The sequence below is a fragment of the Hyla sarda genome, chromosome 2, assembly GCF_029499605.1.
Source record: "Hyla sarda isolate aHylSar1 chromosome 2, aHylSar1.hap1, whole genome shotgun sequence".
NCBI lineage: Eukaryota > Metazoa > Chordata > Amphibia > Anura > Hylidae > Hyla > Hyla sarda.
In genome coordinates this window covers 97,829,206-97,843,527 of record NC_079190.1, presented here as the reverse complement: position 1 = coordinate 97,843,527, position 14,322 = coordinate 97,829,206, and the positions used below count along the sequence as shown (strand labels likewise).

At 43.5% G+C, this 14,322-nt stretch overlaps 1 protein-coding gene across 5 annotated transcripts in view; it reads right to left on the bottom strand.

The window, feature by feature from the left end:
• Positions 1–14,322, bottom strand: part of HIGD1C (HIG1 hypoxia inducible domain family member 1C) — a 91,391-nt gene that overhangs the window by 41,684 nt on the left and 35,385 nt on the right. For all 5 annotated transcript variants that reach the window (XM_056562650.1, XM_056562648.1, XM_056562647.1 and 2 more), the window contains one exon: positions 6,378–6,471. In XM_056562650.1, coding sequence (XP_056418625.1) covers positions 6,378–6,462 — 85 coding nt within the window. In that variant the 5' untranslated portion in view covers positions 6,463–6,471. The remainder of the gene's footprint in view (positions 1–6,377; positions 6,472–14,322) is intronic.

The window sequence follows — 14,322 nt, the reverse complement described above, 5'->3', positions numbered from 1 at the left end:
CAACCCCATTGAAAGTAAGAATACGGAAGCACTTATCAGACATTCCACACTTTGCCTACAAAAAAAAATGTCTGCTGTATCTAGACGCTGTTCTGAAGTTCACAATGGTTCCTTCTCATCTTTAAAAAGGTATTCCAGGGGGGAAATTTTTTTTTTATTATCAACTGGCTTCAGAAAGTTAAACAGATTTGTAAATTACTTCTATTAAAAAATCTAAATCCAGTACTCTCTGTTGACATCTCTGCTTGTCTCGGGAGTAGAAGAGATTTGCTATGGGGATTTGCTTGTACTCTGGACAGTTCCTGAGACAGGTGTCATCAGAGAGCACTCAAACAGAAAAGAACAACTCAACTTCCGCAGCTCATGAGTAATGAAAGGATTTAGATTTTTTAATAGAAGTAATTTACAATCTGTTTAACTTTCTGGAGTCAGTTGAATACGAGTTGGCCAGCACATACTGATACCGAAACTACTGCATAGACCTGGCATACAGGTGCACGCTGCTAGGCTGAATATACATAAAGAGGAGAATACAGCAGAACACTGCTAGCACAAAGATACAGATAAAACATGAAATGCTACAATGCAAAAAATGCATAAATGAGGTACTTAGCTCACAATTTGGTGGCCAAATAGTTTGGACCATCCCACCATGATAAGGTGACCTCATTGGGATGGACCCTACACTATGAATATGCCTCTGTGTAATCAGTTTAACAGGCTTGCAAGGCCTGAGACATCCAGCACCTTATAAAGCACCTAATAGAGGTGGGTGGGGGGCAAGAGCCAACATGGAGGAAGCCACTCCCCCATATGTATAACACAAACAAGGATGAGTTGGCCAGCACATACTGATACCGAAACTACTGCATGGACCTGGCATACAGGTGCACGCTGCTAGGCTGAATATACATAAACAGGAGAATACAGCAGCACACTGCTAGCACAAAGATACAGATAAAACATGAAATGCTACATTGCTACAATGCAAAAAAAAAAAAAAAAAAAGCATAAATGAGGGACTTGTCTCACAATTTGGTGGCCAAATAGTTTGGACCATCCCATAGTTTGGCTGCCAAATTGTGAGCTAAGTACATCATTTATGCATTTTTTTGCATTGTAGCAATATAGCATTTCATATTTTATCTGTATCTTTGTGCTAGCAGTGTGCTGCTGTATTCTCCTGTTCATGTATCATCAGCCTAGCAGCGTGCGCCTGTATGCCAGGTCTATGCAGTAGTTTCGGTATCAGTACGTGCTTGCCAACTCCTATTCAGCTGGCTCCAGAAAGATAAACAGATTGTAAATTACTTCTATTAAAAAATCTAAATCCTTTCATTACGTATGAGCTGCGGAAGTTGAGTTGTTCTTTTCTGTCTAAGTGCTCTCTCATGACACCTGTCTCGGGAACTGTCCAGAGTACAAGCAAATTCCCATAGCAAATCTCTTCTACTCCCGAGACAAGCAGAGATGTCAACAGAGTACTGTTGCCAGACAGAAAAGAACAACTCAACTTCAGCAGCTGATAATTATTGGAAGGATTTCGATTTTTTAATAGAAGTAATTTACAAATCTGTTTAACTTTCTGGAGCCAGTTGATATAAAAAAAAATTATTTTGTGAACGTCAGAACAGAATTGTGAGCCAAGTACCTAATTTATGCATTTTTTGCATTGTAGCAATATAGCATTTCATGTTTTATCTATATCTTTGTGCTTGCAGTGTGCTGCTGTATTCTCCTGTTTATGTATATTCAGCCCAGCAGCGTGCACCTGTATGCCAGGTCCATGCAGTAGTTTCGGTATCAGTATGTGCTGGCCAACTCATCCTTGTTTGTGTTATACATGTGGGGGAGTGGCTGCCTCCATGTTGGCTCTTGCACCCCACCCACCTCTATTAGGTGCTGTATAAGGTGCTGGACGTCTCAGACTGTTAAACTGATTACACAGAGGCATATTCACAGTGTAGGGTCCGTCCCAATGAGGTCACCTTATCGTGGTGGGATGGTCCAAACTATTTGGCCGCCAAATTGTGAGCTAAGTAGCTCATTTATGCATTTTTTGCATTGTAGCAATGTAGCATTTCATGTTTTATCTGTATCTTTGTGCTAGCAGTGTGCTGCTGTATTCTCCATATATATATAAGTTTTTTTCCTGGATAACCCCTTTAACCTTTTCTGCAATCAAAACAGTCCGTCCTCTAAGAGGAGGTGACCACAGGCAGAAGCTGTTGAACAGAGAAATATTTTGGATTCTAACTTTAGCCACACGAGTCCCGTCTGGTCTGAACAGACGCCAAGATGTGATCTTACATTTTTGATCTGTCGGAGTTCAGACCACTGGTTTTTTGCTGTATATCAACCTCGTGTTGTTGTTGTTGTTTTACATATACTTTTTATATCTTGTATGTTTATTACTTTAACACTTTTTTTTTTTTTTTTTTTTTTAAGAGTATTTGAATAAACTTAGAAGTTTTATTGTGAAACATGTACCTGTGAGGGGTTAACTGTTCCTCCGGCCCACAAGGTGTGACCCGAGGGAATTGTTTCCCCTATATAAACCTGTGTATCTGTGTAATCAGTATACGACTAAGAGCGCACCTGCACTTGAAATGTGTCATTGTCTACCTCCTTTTGCATCCTACAAAACTGATACAAAATGAAAAGCTCTAGAACAATACATACCACTATCCTAACACTATTCACTCTTCAGTGTCATTTTCACCATAAGTAGCCTCTCACCCCTCTACAGCTCTGGTCTCTTTTCTTCCTGTGAGCTGGCACTGGTGTAAACCATATGACCATAAAAGCAGCTATATTTCCCAGGATGCATTGCTGTCTGGCTCCTTGTAGTTACCAGAGCTTTGTTCTACTGTTTTCCTCCGCCGATCTGTATAGAAAGTAGTCTCTCACACACAGCTCCAGAGACTTCACTAACAGTGAGGAGGAGGCAGCATCAGGGCATTGTGGTAGTTGTGGTTCGTAGCTAAATGCAACACCCAGCATGCCCTGACACAGCCTATAGCCAAGCACATCCAAAAATGTTAGTTCAGTGCAATATATATAGCACTATTCAAGATGGCATCTTTACTGAAAATATGCAGGCTGACATGCCTCTTCTCTTTACCTCCCTGCCCAGGCCCATCTTGAGTGAAAGTCTTGGCACAGCATCTGAGCGCACACCGTTTTTAGGGCACGACCCTGCCTCTCTGACTGTAAAGCGGACCTGAATATACTTTCTTTTCTGAATTTTTACTACATTAGTGCAATCTCTCGCTCTCTCTCATATATATATATATATATATATATATATATATATATATATATATATATCTCCTAATGTGATTTCTTTGGCATGTTTGCAGCAGGTGACAGATTCACTTTGAGGGATATAAAATGCCCATATACAGCTATGTAACTTATCTAGAGGAAGTGCAAGCAGCTCCTACAACTGCCTATATGACCTATTCTATATAAATGACATGTTTGTTTGGCTATTAGCTATCTACTGTGAACATGCAGCTTTGACAAGTAGTGATATACTGTATACCAGTGTTTCCCAACCAGGGTGCCTCCAGCTGTTGGAAAACTACAACTCCCAGCATGCCCAGACAGCCTTTGGCACCCTGGTTGGGAAACACTGCTGTATATTGTATACTATCAGGACAAACCCTGCTGGGCATTAATGGGTTAATTCACACAGGCGATGCCACTGTCATCTGTCAGACCAGCTGTGCTCAGGTCTTATTAGATTTCCCCAATAATAATGTTTTCAGGAAGGCCTGATTAGGAGAAAGATCTGTCCAGACTATTTGTTGCAATGAAGATGAAAGGTGGACATCAAAGACTATTACCAACCATCCAGGGACAATCATACATTTCTATTTAACCCCTTAAGGACCAGGTCCATTTTGGCCTTAAGGACCAGACCAATTTTATTTTTGCATTTTCATTTTTTCCTCCTCGCCTTCTAAAAATAATAACTCTTATATTTCCATCCACAGACCCATACGAGGGCTTGTTTTTTGCGTCACCAATTTTACTTTGTAATAACATCACTTATTTTACCATAAAATGTACGGCGCAACCAAACAAATATTATTTATGCGGGAAAATTGAAAAGAAAACCGCAATTTAGCAAATTTTGGAAGGTTTTGTTTTTGTACATTTTCCGGTAAAAATGACAAGTTTTCTTTATTCTGTGGGTCAATACGATTAAAATGATACCCATGTTATATGGTTTTCTATAATTGTAGCGCTTAAAAAAAAATCTCAAACCATTTTAACAAAATTAGGATGCTTGAAATTGCCCTATTTTGACCACCTATAACTTTCTAATTTTTCCGTATATGGGGCGGTATGAGGGCTCATTTTTTGCACCATGATCTGTAGTTTTTATCAGTACCACTTTTGCTTAGGTTTTACTTTTTATTGATTTTTTTATTATTTTTTTGGGAATAAAATGTGACAAAAAAAAAATAAATAAATAAATAAAAAGCAGCAATTTGACTTTTTATTATTTTACGTTTACGCCGTTCACCGTACAGGATGATTAACAATATATTTTAATCGTTCAGACTTTTACGCATGCGGCGATACCAAATATGTGTATTCATTTTTTTTATTAAGCTTTTTTGGGGGTAAAATGGGAAAAACAGACGTTTTACTTTTTTATTGGGGGGGGGGGGGGGGAGGGGATTTTTCAAATTTCTTATACTTTATTTAACATTTTACTATTCATTGCAATCAGTTGATTGCTAATACTGTGCAGTGCTATGTATAGGACATAGCACTGCTCAGTATTATCGGTGATCTTCTGCTCGATCTTAGACCAGAGCGGGAGACGGACGGAGGCAGGTGAGGGGACCTCCGGCTGCCATTCTGGATGATCGGATCCCCGCGGCAGCGCTGCGGGCGATCCGATCATCCGTGCAAAGTACCGCACTGCTGCAGACGCCGTGATCTGTATTGATCACGGCATCTGAGGGGTTAATGGCGGACATCCGCGCGATCACGGATGTCCGCCATTACTGGCGGGTCTCTGGCTGCTGATAGCAGCCGGGACCTGCCGGGCATGACGCGAGCACCGCTCCTGCTCGCGATTATGGCGGCGCGTAAATGTACGTCATGGTGCTTTAAGTACCACGTCACCATGACGTACATTTATGTGCATTGTTGTTAAGGGGTTAAACAACAGCTCTCAACAAGGGCTCCTGTGCATAGAACCTGTAAAGTCATAGGGACTGAAATATTCTCCCACCACCACCCCAAAAACATAAAAAACATTCAACAACCAATGTATTTTATAAAAAAAGAATAGATGTCATTAATGTAAAGGTTAATGCTTTGGTCATAATTTTAAACGTACGTCAAGTTTGTGCTGACACAAAACCTTATGGGAGAGATTTATCAATACCTGTGCAGATGAAAAGTTGCCCAGTTGCCCATAGCAACCAATCAGATCGCTTCTTTCATTTTTTAAAGTGCCTCTGCAAAATGAAAGAAGCGATCTGATTGGTTGCTATGGGCAACTTTTCCTCTGGACAAGTTTTGATAAATCTCCCACCATGTGTTTGCCAGAGTTCCCTTCCTGTAAGAACAATAAAGTTCATGTCAAGATTATTAACTAAATGGGAAAATATTGTGTTAATGGGGTGAATCAAAAGGGGCATAGATGAACCAGACAAAAACATAGTTCTATCACTGTAGTCAAACAACACATGGAATACGGTGTACAGTTTTGGGCACCAGTGTACAAGAAAGACATATTGAAGTTAAAGGAGTACTTCGGCGCTTAGACTTCTTATCCCCTATCCAAAGGATAGGGGATAAGATGCCTGATCGCGGGGGTCCCGCCGCTGGGGACCCCCGTGATCTTCCACGCCGCACCCCGTTAGAATCAGCCCCCGTAGCGTGCTCGCTCCGGGTCTGATTACTGGCGATCACGGGGACGGAGCATAGTGACTTCACGCTCCGCCCCCTCAATGCAAGCCTATGGGAGGGGGCCTGACATATGCTGTATTTAAGAAAAATTATTGTGTATTTTATTTTTAAAGGTGTTCTCTATTTTTTTACATGTTAAAACAGCAGTTTACTATACAACTAATGTCTACATTGTCTGACCTGCTGTAGGCAGTAGCAAAGCTACTACAATTGATTTGGAGACTTTTCCCGCTGGGCTACAATTCTACAATAAATGAGTTTCTGTATTCCCAAGTCAGAGCGACACATTAAACTGCACAAATCTCCAGACCTGCAGCTAAACTTATCTGAATGAGCAGCTGATCCTCACTCCTTTCTCTAATCTGCATGGAAGGCTATTGACACAGATCAGGTATTATATAATGTACTTCTAGATCACTACATATTAAATACTGTACCTATAGGAACAAAAGGTGATTCCTTAGTCTTCCTCATCAGCTTTGAGGATGTGGAGTCTCCTGAGGGTGTCCATTCTTCAGACATGATTGCTTTCTATGTGGAGAAGATATCAGACATCATTATATATATTCATCTAGTTTACTATTCATACATTCTGAAACATTACACAATTTAATTTAGTTTATCAGATGGCAAAATACTACAACATATCCAGTACAATAAAGAACACTTAACACTCGTGGGGTCCCAGATCCCTACAATAAAAGGGGCAACATAGCTATCACAACGATGACAGACGAATATTTGGTGACTAATACTAGATCAGATTTCATACACTAAAAAAAAATGTAAAAAAAAAAAAAAAAAAAAACACCCTCCGGGTGACCAGGTACAATATAAATATTAAAAGAGAGGATGCGGAGCAACTCACCGATTTAATCGGCTTCACTATGGCTTGTCCGTGCAGTGACCTGCCTCGTTGCCTCCGAAAGAATGGGCGAGTTGCTCCGCATCCTCTCTTTAGTGTTTATATTGTGCATTCATCTTAGTCTGGCGTGCAGCACCACCCATAGTAGCATACAAATTGCAAGCACCAGCTACATTTACGGAGGTATAAACACACACAGGTCTTAAGTGACAGTGCCGGATACTTTCGCTTTCTTTTGTGGACATTTAGGACAGTAAAGGTAGCCTAGTGAACACCATAACAAAGCTACTTTCTGTAACTCAAACTCAATGCACTATAAAGACCCATTTATAAGACGGAATCTCTGTCTGCAGCAGGTGCCACCAAAACCATCAGCGCTAGGATTGCGTAGAAATGCCCTGTTAGCACTGACGGCAATGCAGTCCGTGCAAAATTTCAGAGTCCAGAATTAGAATAGTGCACAGTGCAGCAGAATCCCATTGATGACAATAGGAAGCTGCAGCACTGGAATTTCTTCACTTGAGAGTTGAATGTGAATGAGCCTTAAATGGCTGAGCTTACAGGAATAAGCCTCTTTTCACACTGCATTAGCAGTATATGTTTACAATATGTGCAGGGACAGCTCCAAGTATATACAGTAAACATATCCATAGTACCCCCTTAATTGCTAGAGGCCAAGAGAGTCATTTTGGTCTCCGGTTTAGTGGTATAGGTCAGATTTTGCATTCATTAGCTGAACAGTATAGCTCATTGTAGAGGGGGTTGGCCCTCAGTCACCTGATTACATGGTGGGACTCCTTGATAACCTTGAGGTGTACCAGAAGAGTAAAGGCCATGTTCACACAGGCTAATGTCCGCATGGAAAAACATGGCATAGCATGCTGACATTAGGACCGTTCGGAAATACGCTGCCTTATAGACGGCAATGCATTTCCGTGCGGAGTCCGCAGAAAGAATGCACATCTATTCTTTTTTGCGGACACCAGAATTTGAATTTCCGCACCAGATATTTCCAGCTTGGAAATTCTGCTATGTGAACAGTGCAGCAGAATTCAACATAAATGAGGTAGAGGGTGTAATCAGCACCTGGGTGTGGTGTAGTGCACCTGAGTATCCACGGTTTCTCAGCACAACATAGTTCCATACAATAAATGCACTTCACACCATGTATTCCGTGTTCTCCAATAAATCACATAACCTTAGTCACATGTTTCCATACAAAAACTATTTTGTGAGCATAGTGTGACAGAACACAAAATAATCACCCAGTGCTTGTCGCTGATGAGGTCTACGGCATTACTTCAAGCTCCCACCGGAGCTCCGTGCAATAGTGTCCATGCTGGCCATATCTCTTGCTTTCTTATCCGGACAGCAGCAGGCTGTTCAGCCGAAGGTGAGAAATGCAGGCGACGTTTCAGGATCTCTCCCTTTCTACGGTGGGAGCTTGAAGTAATGCTGTAGACCTCATCAGCGACAAGCACTGGGTGATTATTTTGTGTTCTGTCACACTATGCTCACAAAATAGTTTTTGTATGGAAACGTGACTAAAGTAAGGTGATTTATTGGAGAACATGGAATACATGGTGTGAAGTGCATTTATTGTCTGGGACAGTGCAGCAGAATCTCATTGAAATCAATGGGACTCCACACGAAAAATCCATTGTGTGAAAATCGCCTAACCACATCAAAATACACTTTAATAAAGAGAGCAATGATCTGAAAAAACAAGCCCCCCGACATACACACAAACAGGTCTATCAATGGGAAAAAAAAAAAGTTTTTAAAAGGCATAACAAAAAAGATGACATTTTATGGCAGACAGGAGGCTCGTATCATTGCATATTCCTTCTTTATTATGCCCAATAGCAGAAAGAAAAAATGCAAACGCAACCAACCATGGAAGAAAAAAGATGCAGGTCACCTAGCAACCTGACCGCACCCCTTCCAATCCTTCCACCAATCATATCAGAACTTGCTCCATAAAAACCAACTGAGGCTTCACCTCCTCCTCTTTCTTCCTGCTCAATAGCTAGAGACTACAGATGAGTACAATTGCGTCTAACTGGGCGGTTTAAAATGGGACCTTTTGTTCACTTGTGTTATGCTTGAGAAAGACCAGGAGAGCTGGTTGAAACGTCGCTGTAACTTTCACCTGATTATGGAATAAATTTCACTTTTTTCACTCATTTGGATTGTGTGCTGCGGACTTCTAATTTATATTGCATATGGACCATTGACCGGGGTCCGGCTCTGAGTGCACCGCTACATTTTTTTGGGGTGCTGCTTTCCTTGGAATATATATTTTTTTTCTCCTCTCTTATTTTCCACTGTTTTATCAGGGTCCGGTGTAGGTACTGCATATGCCAGCCCTTGTTATCTTTGCCCCATATTCTACCTGGTCTGGTGTTATCCTGGGTTGCTGTGGCGCTGCCGGGCATTTATACACTCTCCCTGTATCTTTGCTAGTCACCGGCTGACTCTTCACCATTGCCGGTGACGTCAGCGGCCTCCTCCTTGCTCCTTGATTGCGCCCGTCTAGGAGTTTCAGGCGCGCATCCAGTGCGCATGCGCGAGCATGCCTGTTCTCAAAGGATTTCGGGCGAGATGCGGTCACGTATAGTCGCAGCGCATTCGCGTCCTGCGCATAGAAGTTTTCATTGCGCTCTCCTGCTGGTATACTGGTCGGGTTACCGGCACTTGCTGGCTAGGTGCCAGAGGACGGCCAAGGCCCCAAGAAACCCTTGCTGTGCTATCCCACCAGGTGGGATAGTGACAGCGCTGGTTCTTTTTGTTTATATACAGTGTTTCTGTCCCATCATTCTTCCCTACTAGATAGTGTTTATTAGGGAGGTTTTGGAGTGATTAAAAGGAGTAGTCCGGCGTGCACTTTTTTCATTTTATCCCGTCCGGGCTGCAAAATAAAAGAAAACACACTTTCTCTTACCTGCCAACGAGCCCCCGGAGCTCCGGTGCACTCCGGTACAAGTGTTCGGTCCCCAGGCTGTATTCTTCTTACTTCCTGTTAGCCCGGCACGTCACACGGAGCTTCAGCCTATCACCGGCCGCAGCGATGTCCCGCCTCAGCCAGTGATAGGCTGAAGCTCCGTGTGACGTGCCGGGCTAACAGGAAGTAAGAAGAATACAGCCCGGGGACCGAACACTTGTACCGGAGTGCACCGGAGCTCCGGGGGCTCGTTGGCAGGTAAGAGAAAGTGTGTTTTCTTTTATTTAGCAGCCCGGACGGGATGAAATGAAAAAAGTGCGTGCCGGACTACTCCTTTAAACATTTATATATTAGATTCCCACTTTTCTTCTCTTTACAGGTGGCACATTTGTCCTCATACTATCATTATCCCACATTGCACTATGGCTGAAGGTAAATTGGACCTGACCACGGGGGGGGGGGGGATGGCCCAGCTACTATACGTGACCTTGACTATATGTCAGCGGACCAAATCCATAATTTGTTCATTTATCCGTGCTTTCGGCCCTGGCTTCCGCTATGGCCTCCATGAATGAGACCATCTCTAGTCTCCATGGCCATATGTACCTCTAGACAAGACTCGGCAGCCCTGGCGGCTGTGCCGTTGGTGGCCCCACCGGTACATGATCGAGCCTCTGGCTCCAGACGACCCGGTAAGAGGACCGGAAGCGCCATCATTGCTCCGACCTATCCTGTAGCGTATACTAAACCAGGAGATAGTATAAAATATTCCCACTTGCCCATTGCCTACAGGCAGTGACCAGACTACGGGTACCAGACCCTCCACCCGTGAGGAGTTGTTGACAGCCGAGCAGTTCGTTCCGCTAAGCGGGATAAGCCGGACTTATATGTTGATGATTCTGTTGCGGACTCTGATTAAACCTTCTGAATTTTCTGGACCCTCCACCCTCAGCAGTGGGGAGGAAGACTACTGTGGGGAAGGTGGTGATGTTCCCTTTGGTTCATCCCCCGCTGATGAAGTCTCCCCTTATGCCATCTTAGACTCCCAAGGTGTTCCCCGCTCGCGGATGCTTTAATAGCCTCCGTATCGAAGAAGGGGAGTGGACCCCTATGCCACAAGTGGCCAAATATGTGGAGGCATGGCTACGTAAGCCTCTCAACAGAGGCAATAGAAATAAACTGTGATTGGAGTGTCCCCATCCTTCAGTAGCTAATAAGGTGGCAGAGACCCCGGAGCTCGATCCAATCCTGGTTAAATATATGGTTAAGTCGGGTAAGAACCCAAAAAAGTGGGATTGACTGCTCCTTCAAATCGGTCCAGGACAATCTGCTGGAAACGCTGGGGCCCTTGACAAAAAATCTTAATATTTCTGAGCAGGCAGTCGCATCGGGTGATCCGATTGATGCCGAGGTCCTGAGAGGTCGGGCTCTACGGGCGACCTGCCTTTTGGGCAACGCTAATACGGCGGTGTTGACAGAGCGTATTCAGTCCATTATGAGGTTGGACCCACAACTGACCCATCTGGCTTCGGAGGAGCCGGGTCCGGCGGAGAGTATTTTATTTGGAGACTCTTTGCTGAAGAACATAAATAAGTTCTTCGGCCTCTTTTCCAATTTGGATGAATGCCAGACTTCGTTGAAGAAAACTCTGGGCAACAAGGTTTTCGGTCGGGCTGGAAGGGGCAAGGGTCGCCCTTCAAACCGTAGCTCCTATTTTAGGCCCTATCACAGAGGTCCAGTGCAGTATATTCAGGAGAGACCACAAATGCAAACAGTTGCTGCACCCGTGCCCGCCTTGCCTTTCTTTCCGACTAGAGGACGGCCCTGGAGGGCGAGAGGCGGTTCCCGAGAGGCAGAGGAACAGGTGGGTCGTGTCATTCTGAATATGAAAAATATCCGTGGGGGGCAGACAGTTTTTACCCAAGCCTGGTCCCCGATTACGGAGACCCTTGGGTCTTACAGGCGGTGACAGGTTATGTAATAGAGTTCATGACACCACCAGTGCAGATACATTGGCCGAGAAGTATCCATTTTTCGAACTCAGACATAGATCTGATTTGGGCAGAGATCAAAGATCTTTATGCAAACACGCCATTTGTCCGGTGGCCATGTACAAAACGGGTTTCCTCAGCAACATCTTCCTTGTGAAGAAGGATGGCGGTCACAGACCTGTAATCATCCTAAAAGATCTAAAAGAGTGCGTTTTGTATCACCACTTCAAGTTGGAGTACATTCATCTTCTCAGGGATTTACTTCTCCCGGGAGATTGGTTGGTGAAGATAGATCTGAAGGACGCGTACCTCACGGTACCAATTCATCCTTCTTCCCGACAGTTTCTACAGTTGCTGTGGGAAGGCCAAAAGTGGGAGTTTTCGTGTCTCCCGTTCAGGCTTTTGTCTGCTCTGTGGTGTTTCACCAAACTCCTGAGACCTTTTATGGCTCTTCTAAGGAGTCGGGGCGTTCGACTTATCGTATATCTAGATATATTGATCTTGGCTCGGACGAGGAGAAAGGTTCTGCTCCACGTGGAGTGGGCCTCGACCATTCTGTCGGATCTGGGGTTTCTTCTAAATGATAAGACTGTATTGGTCCCATGATAGGTGATGGAGTTTCTGGGTTTCATAGAGGACACAGAGTCGGCGACATTGAGTCTGCCAACCAAAAAACTGGCAGTGATCCGCAAACATAAAGGATGTTTCATCGCAAACGAAGGGTATGTCTTTGAACGGTGGCTCGAATAGTGGGCCTGTTGTCGGCCTCAGTGCAGGTGATTTTTCCGCCACCCCTGCACTACAGGGCTCTGCAGAGATTGAAAATCTGTCATTTAGCAGAAGGTCTAACATACACGGATCAGGTGCCCCTCTTGCAGGACGCTCGAGAGGAACCGTTGTGGTGGCTCCTGCATGTCCAGGATTGGAAGGGGAGGACGATATTCAACTCCAAACCGGACATTATTATAGAATCGGTTGCCAGCCTAAGTGGCTGGGGAGCCCGATGCAGCTCATCCACCACAGGGGGAAAATGGTCTCCAGCGGAATCACAATTGCACATCAATTGTCTGGAGCTATTGGCGGGCTCGTTTGCCATTAGGAGTTTCGCTTCTCACAGGACGAACTGTTGCATACTGCTGTGTATGGACAACATCACAGCGGTGCAATATATCAATCGACTAGGGGGCACGAGATGTCACGTACAGTGGGGATCAAAAGTTTGGGCACGCCAGGTAAACATTTGCATTAATGCGCATAAAGAAGCCAAGGAAAGATGGAAAAATATCCAAAAGGCATCAAATTACAGATTAGACATTCTTATAATATGTCAACAAAAGTTAGATTTTATTTCCATCATTTACACTTTCAAAATAACAGAAAACAAAAAAATGGTGTCTGCAAAAGTTTGGGCACCCTGCAGAATTTATAGAATGCACTGCCCCCTTTGCAAAGCTGAGACCTGCCAGTGTCATGGATTGTTCTCAATCATCATCTGGGAAGACCAGGTGATGTAAATCTCAAAGATTTTAAATGCCCAGACTCATCTGATCTTGCCCCAACAATCAGCACCATGGGTTCTTCTAAGCAGTTGTCTAGAAATCTGAAACTGAAAATAGTTGACGCTCACAAAGCTGTAGAAGGCTATAAAGAAGATAGCAAAACGATTTCAGATGTCAATATCCTCTGTCTTAATGTAATTAAGAAATGGTAGTCATCAGGAACAGCGGAAGTTAAAGCAAGATCTGGAAGACAAAGAAAAATAATCAGACAGAACAGCTCTAAGGATTGTGAGGAAAAAACTATTCAAAACCCACGTTTGACTGCACTATCCCTCCAGAAAGATCTGGCAGATACTGGAGTTGTGGTACACTATTCCACTATAAAGAGATACTTGTACAAATATGGTCTTCATGGAAGAGTCATCAGAAGAGTCTTCACCACAAAATCAGCGTTTGAACTTTGCAAATGAACATATAGACAAGCCTGATGCATTTTGCAAAAAAAGTTCTGTGGACTGATGTGGTTAAAATTGAACTTTTTGGCTGGAATGAGCAAAGGTACGTTCGGAGAAGAAGGGGGAACAGAATTTTATGAAAAAAACCTCTGTCCAACTGTAAAGCATGGGGGTGGATCAATCATGCTTTGGGGTTGTATTGCAGCCAGTGGCACAGGGAACATCTCATGAGTAGAAGGAAAAATTGATTCAATAAAATTTCTGCAAATTTTGGATGCTGACTTGATGCCATCTGTAAAAAAGCTGAAGTTAAAGAGAGGATGGCTTCTACAAATGGATGATGATCCTAAACACACCTTGAAATCCACGGGGGATTACATAAAGAGGCGTAAACTGAAGGTTTTGCCATGGCCTTCAAAATCTCCTGACCTCAACATAATTGAAAATCTATGGATAGACTTTAAAAAGAGCAGTGCGTGACAGATAGCCTAGAACTGGAAGACTTTTGTAAGTAAGAATGGGCAAAGATACCTCAAACAAGAATTGAAAGACTCTTGGCTGGCTACAAAAAGCGTTTACAAGCTGTGATACTTGCCAAAGGGGGCAGTACAAGATATTAACTCTGCAG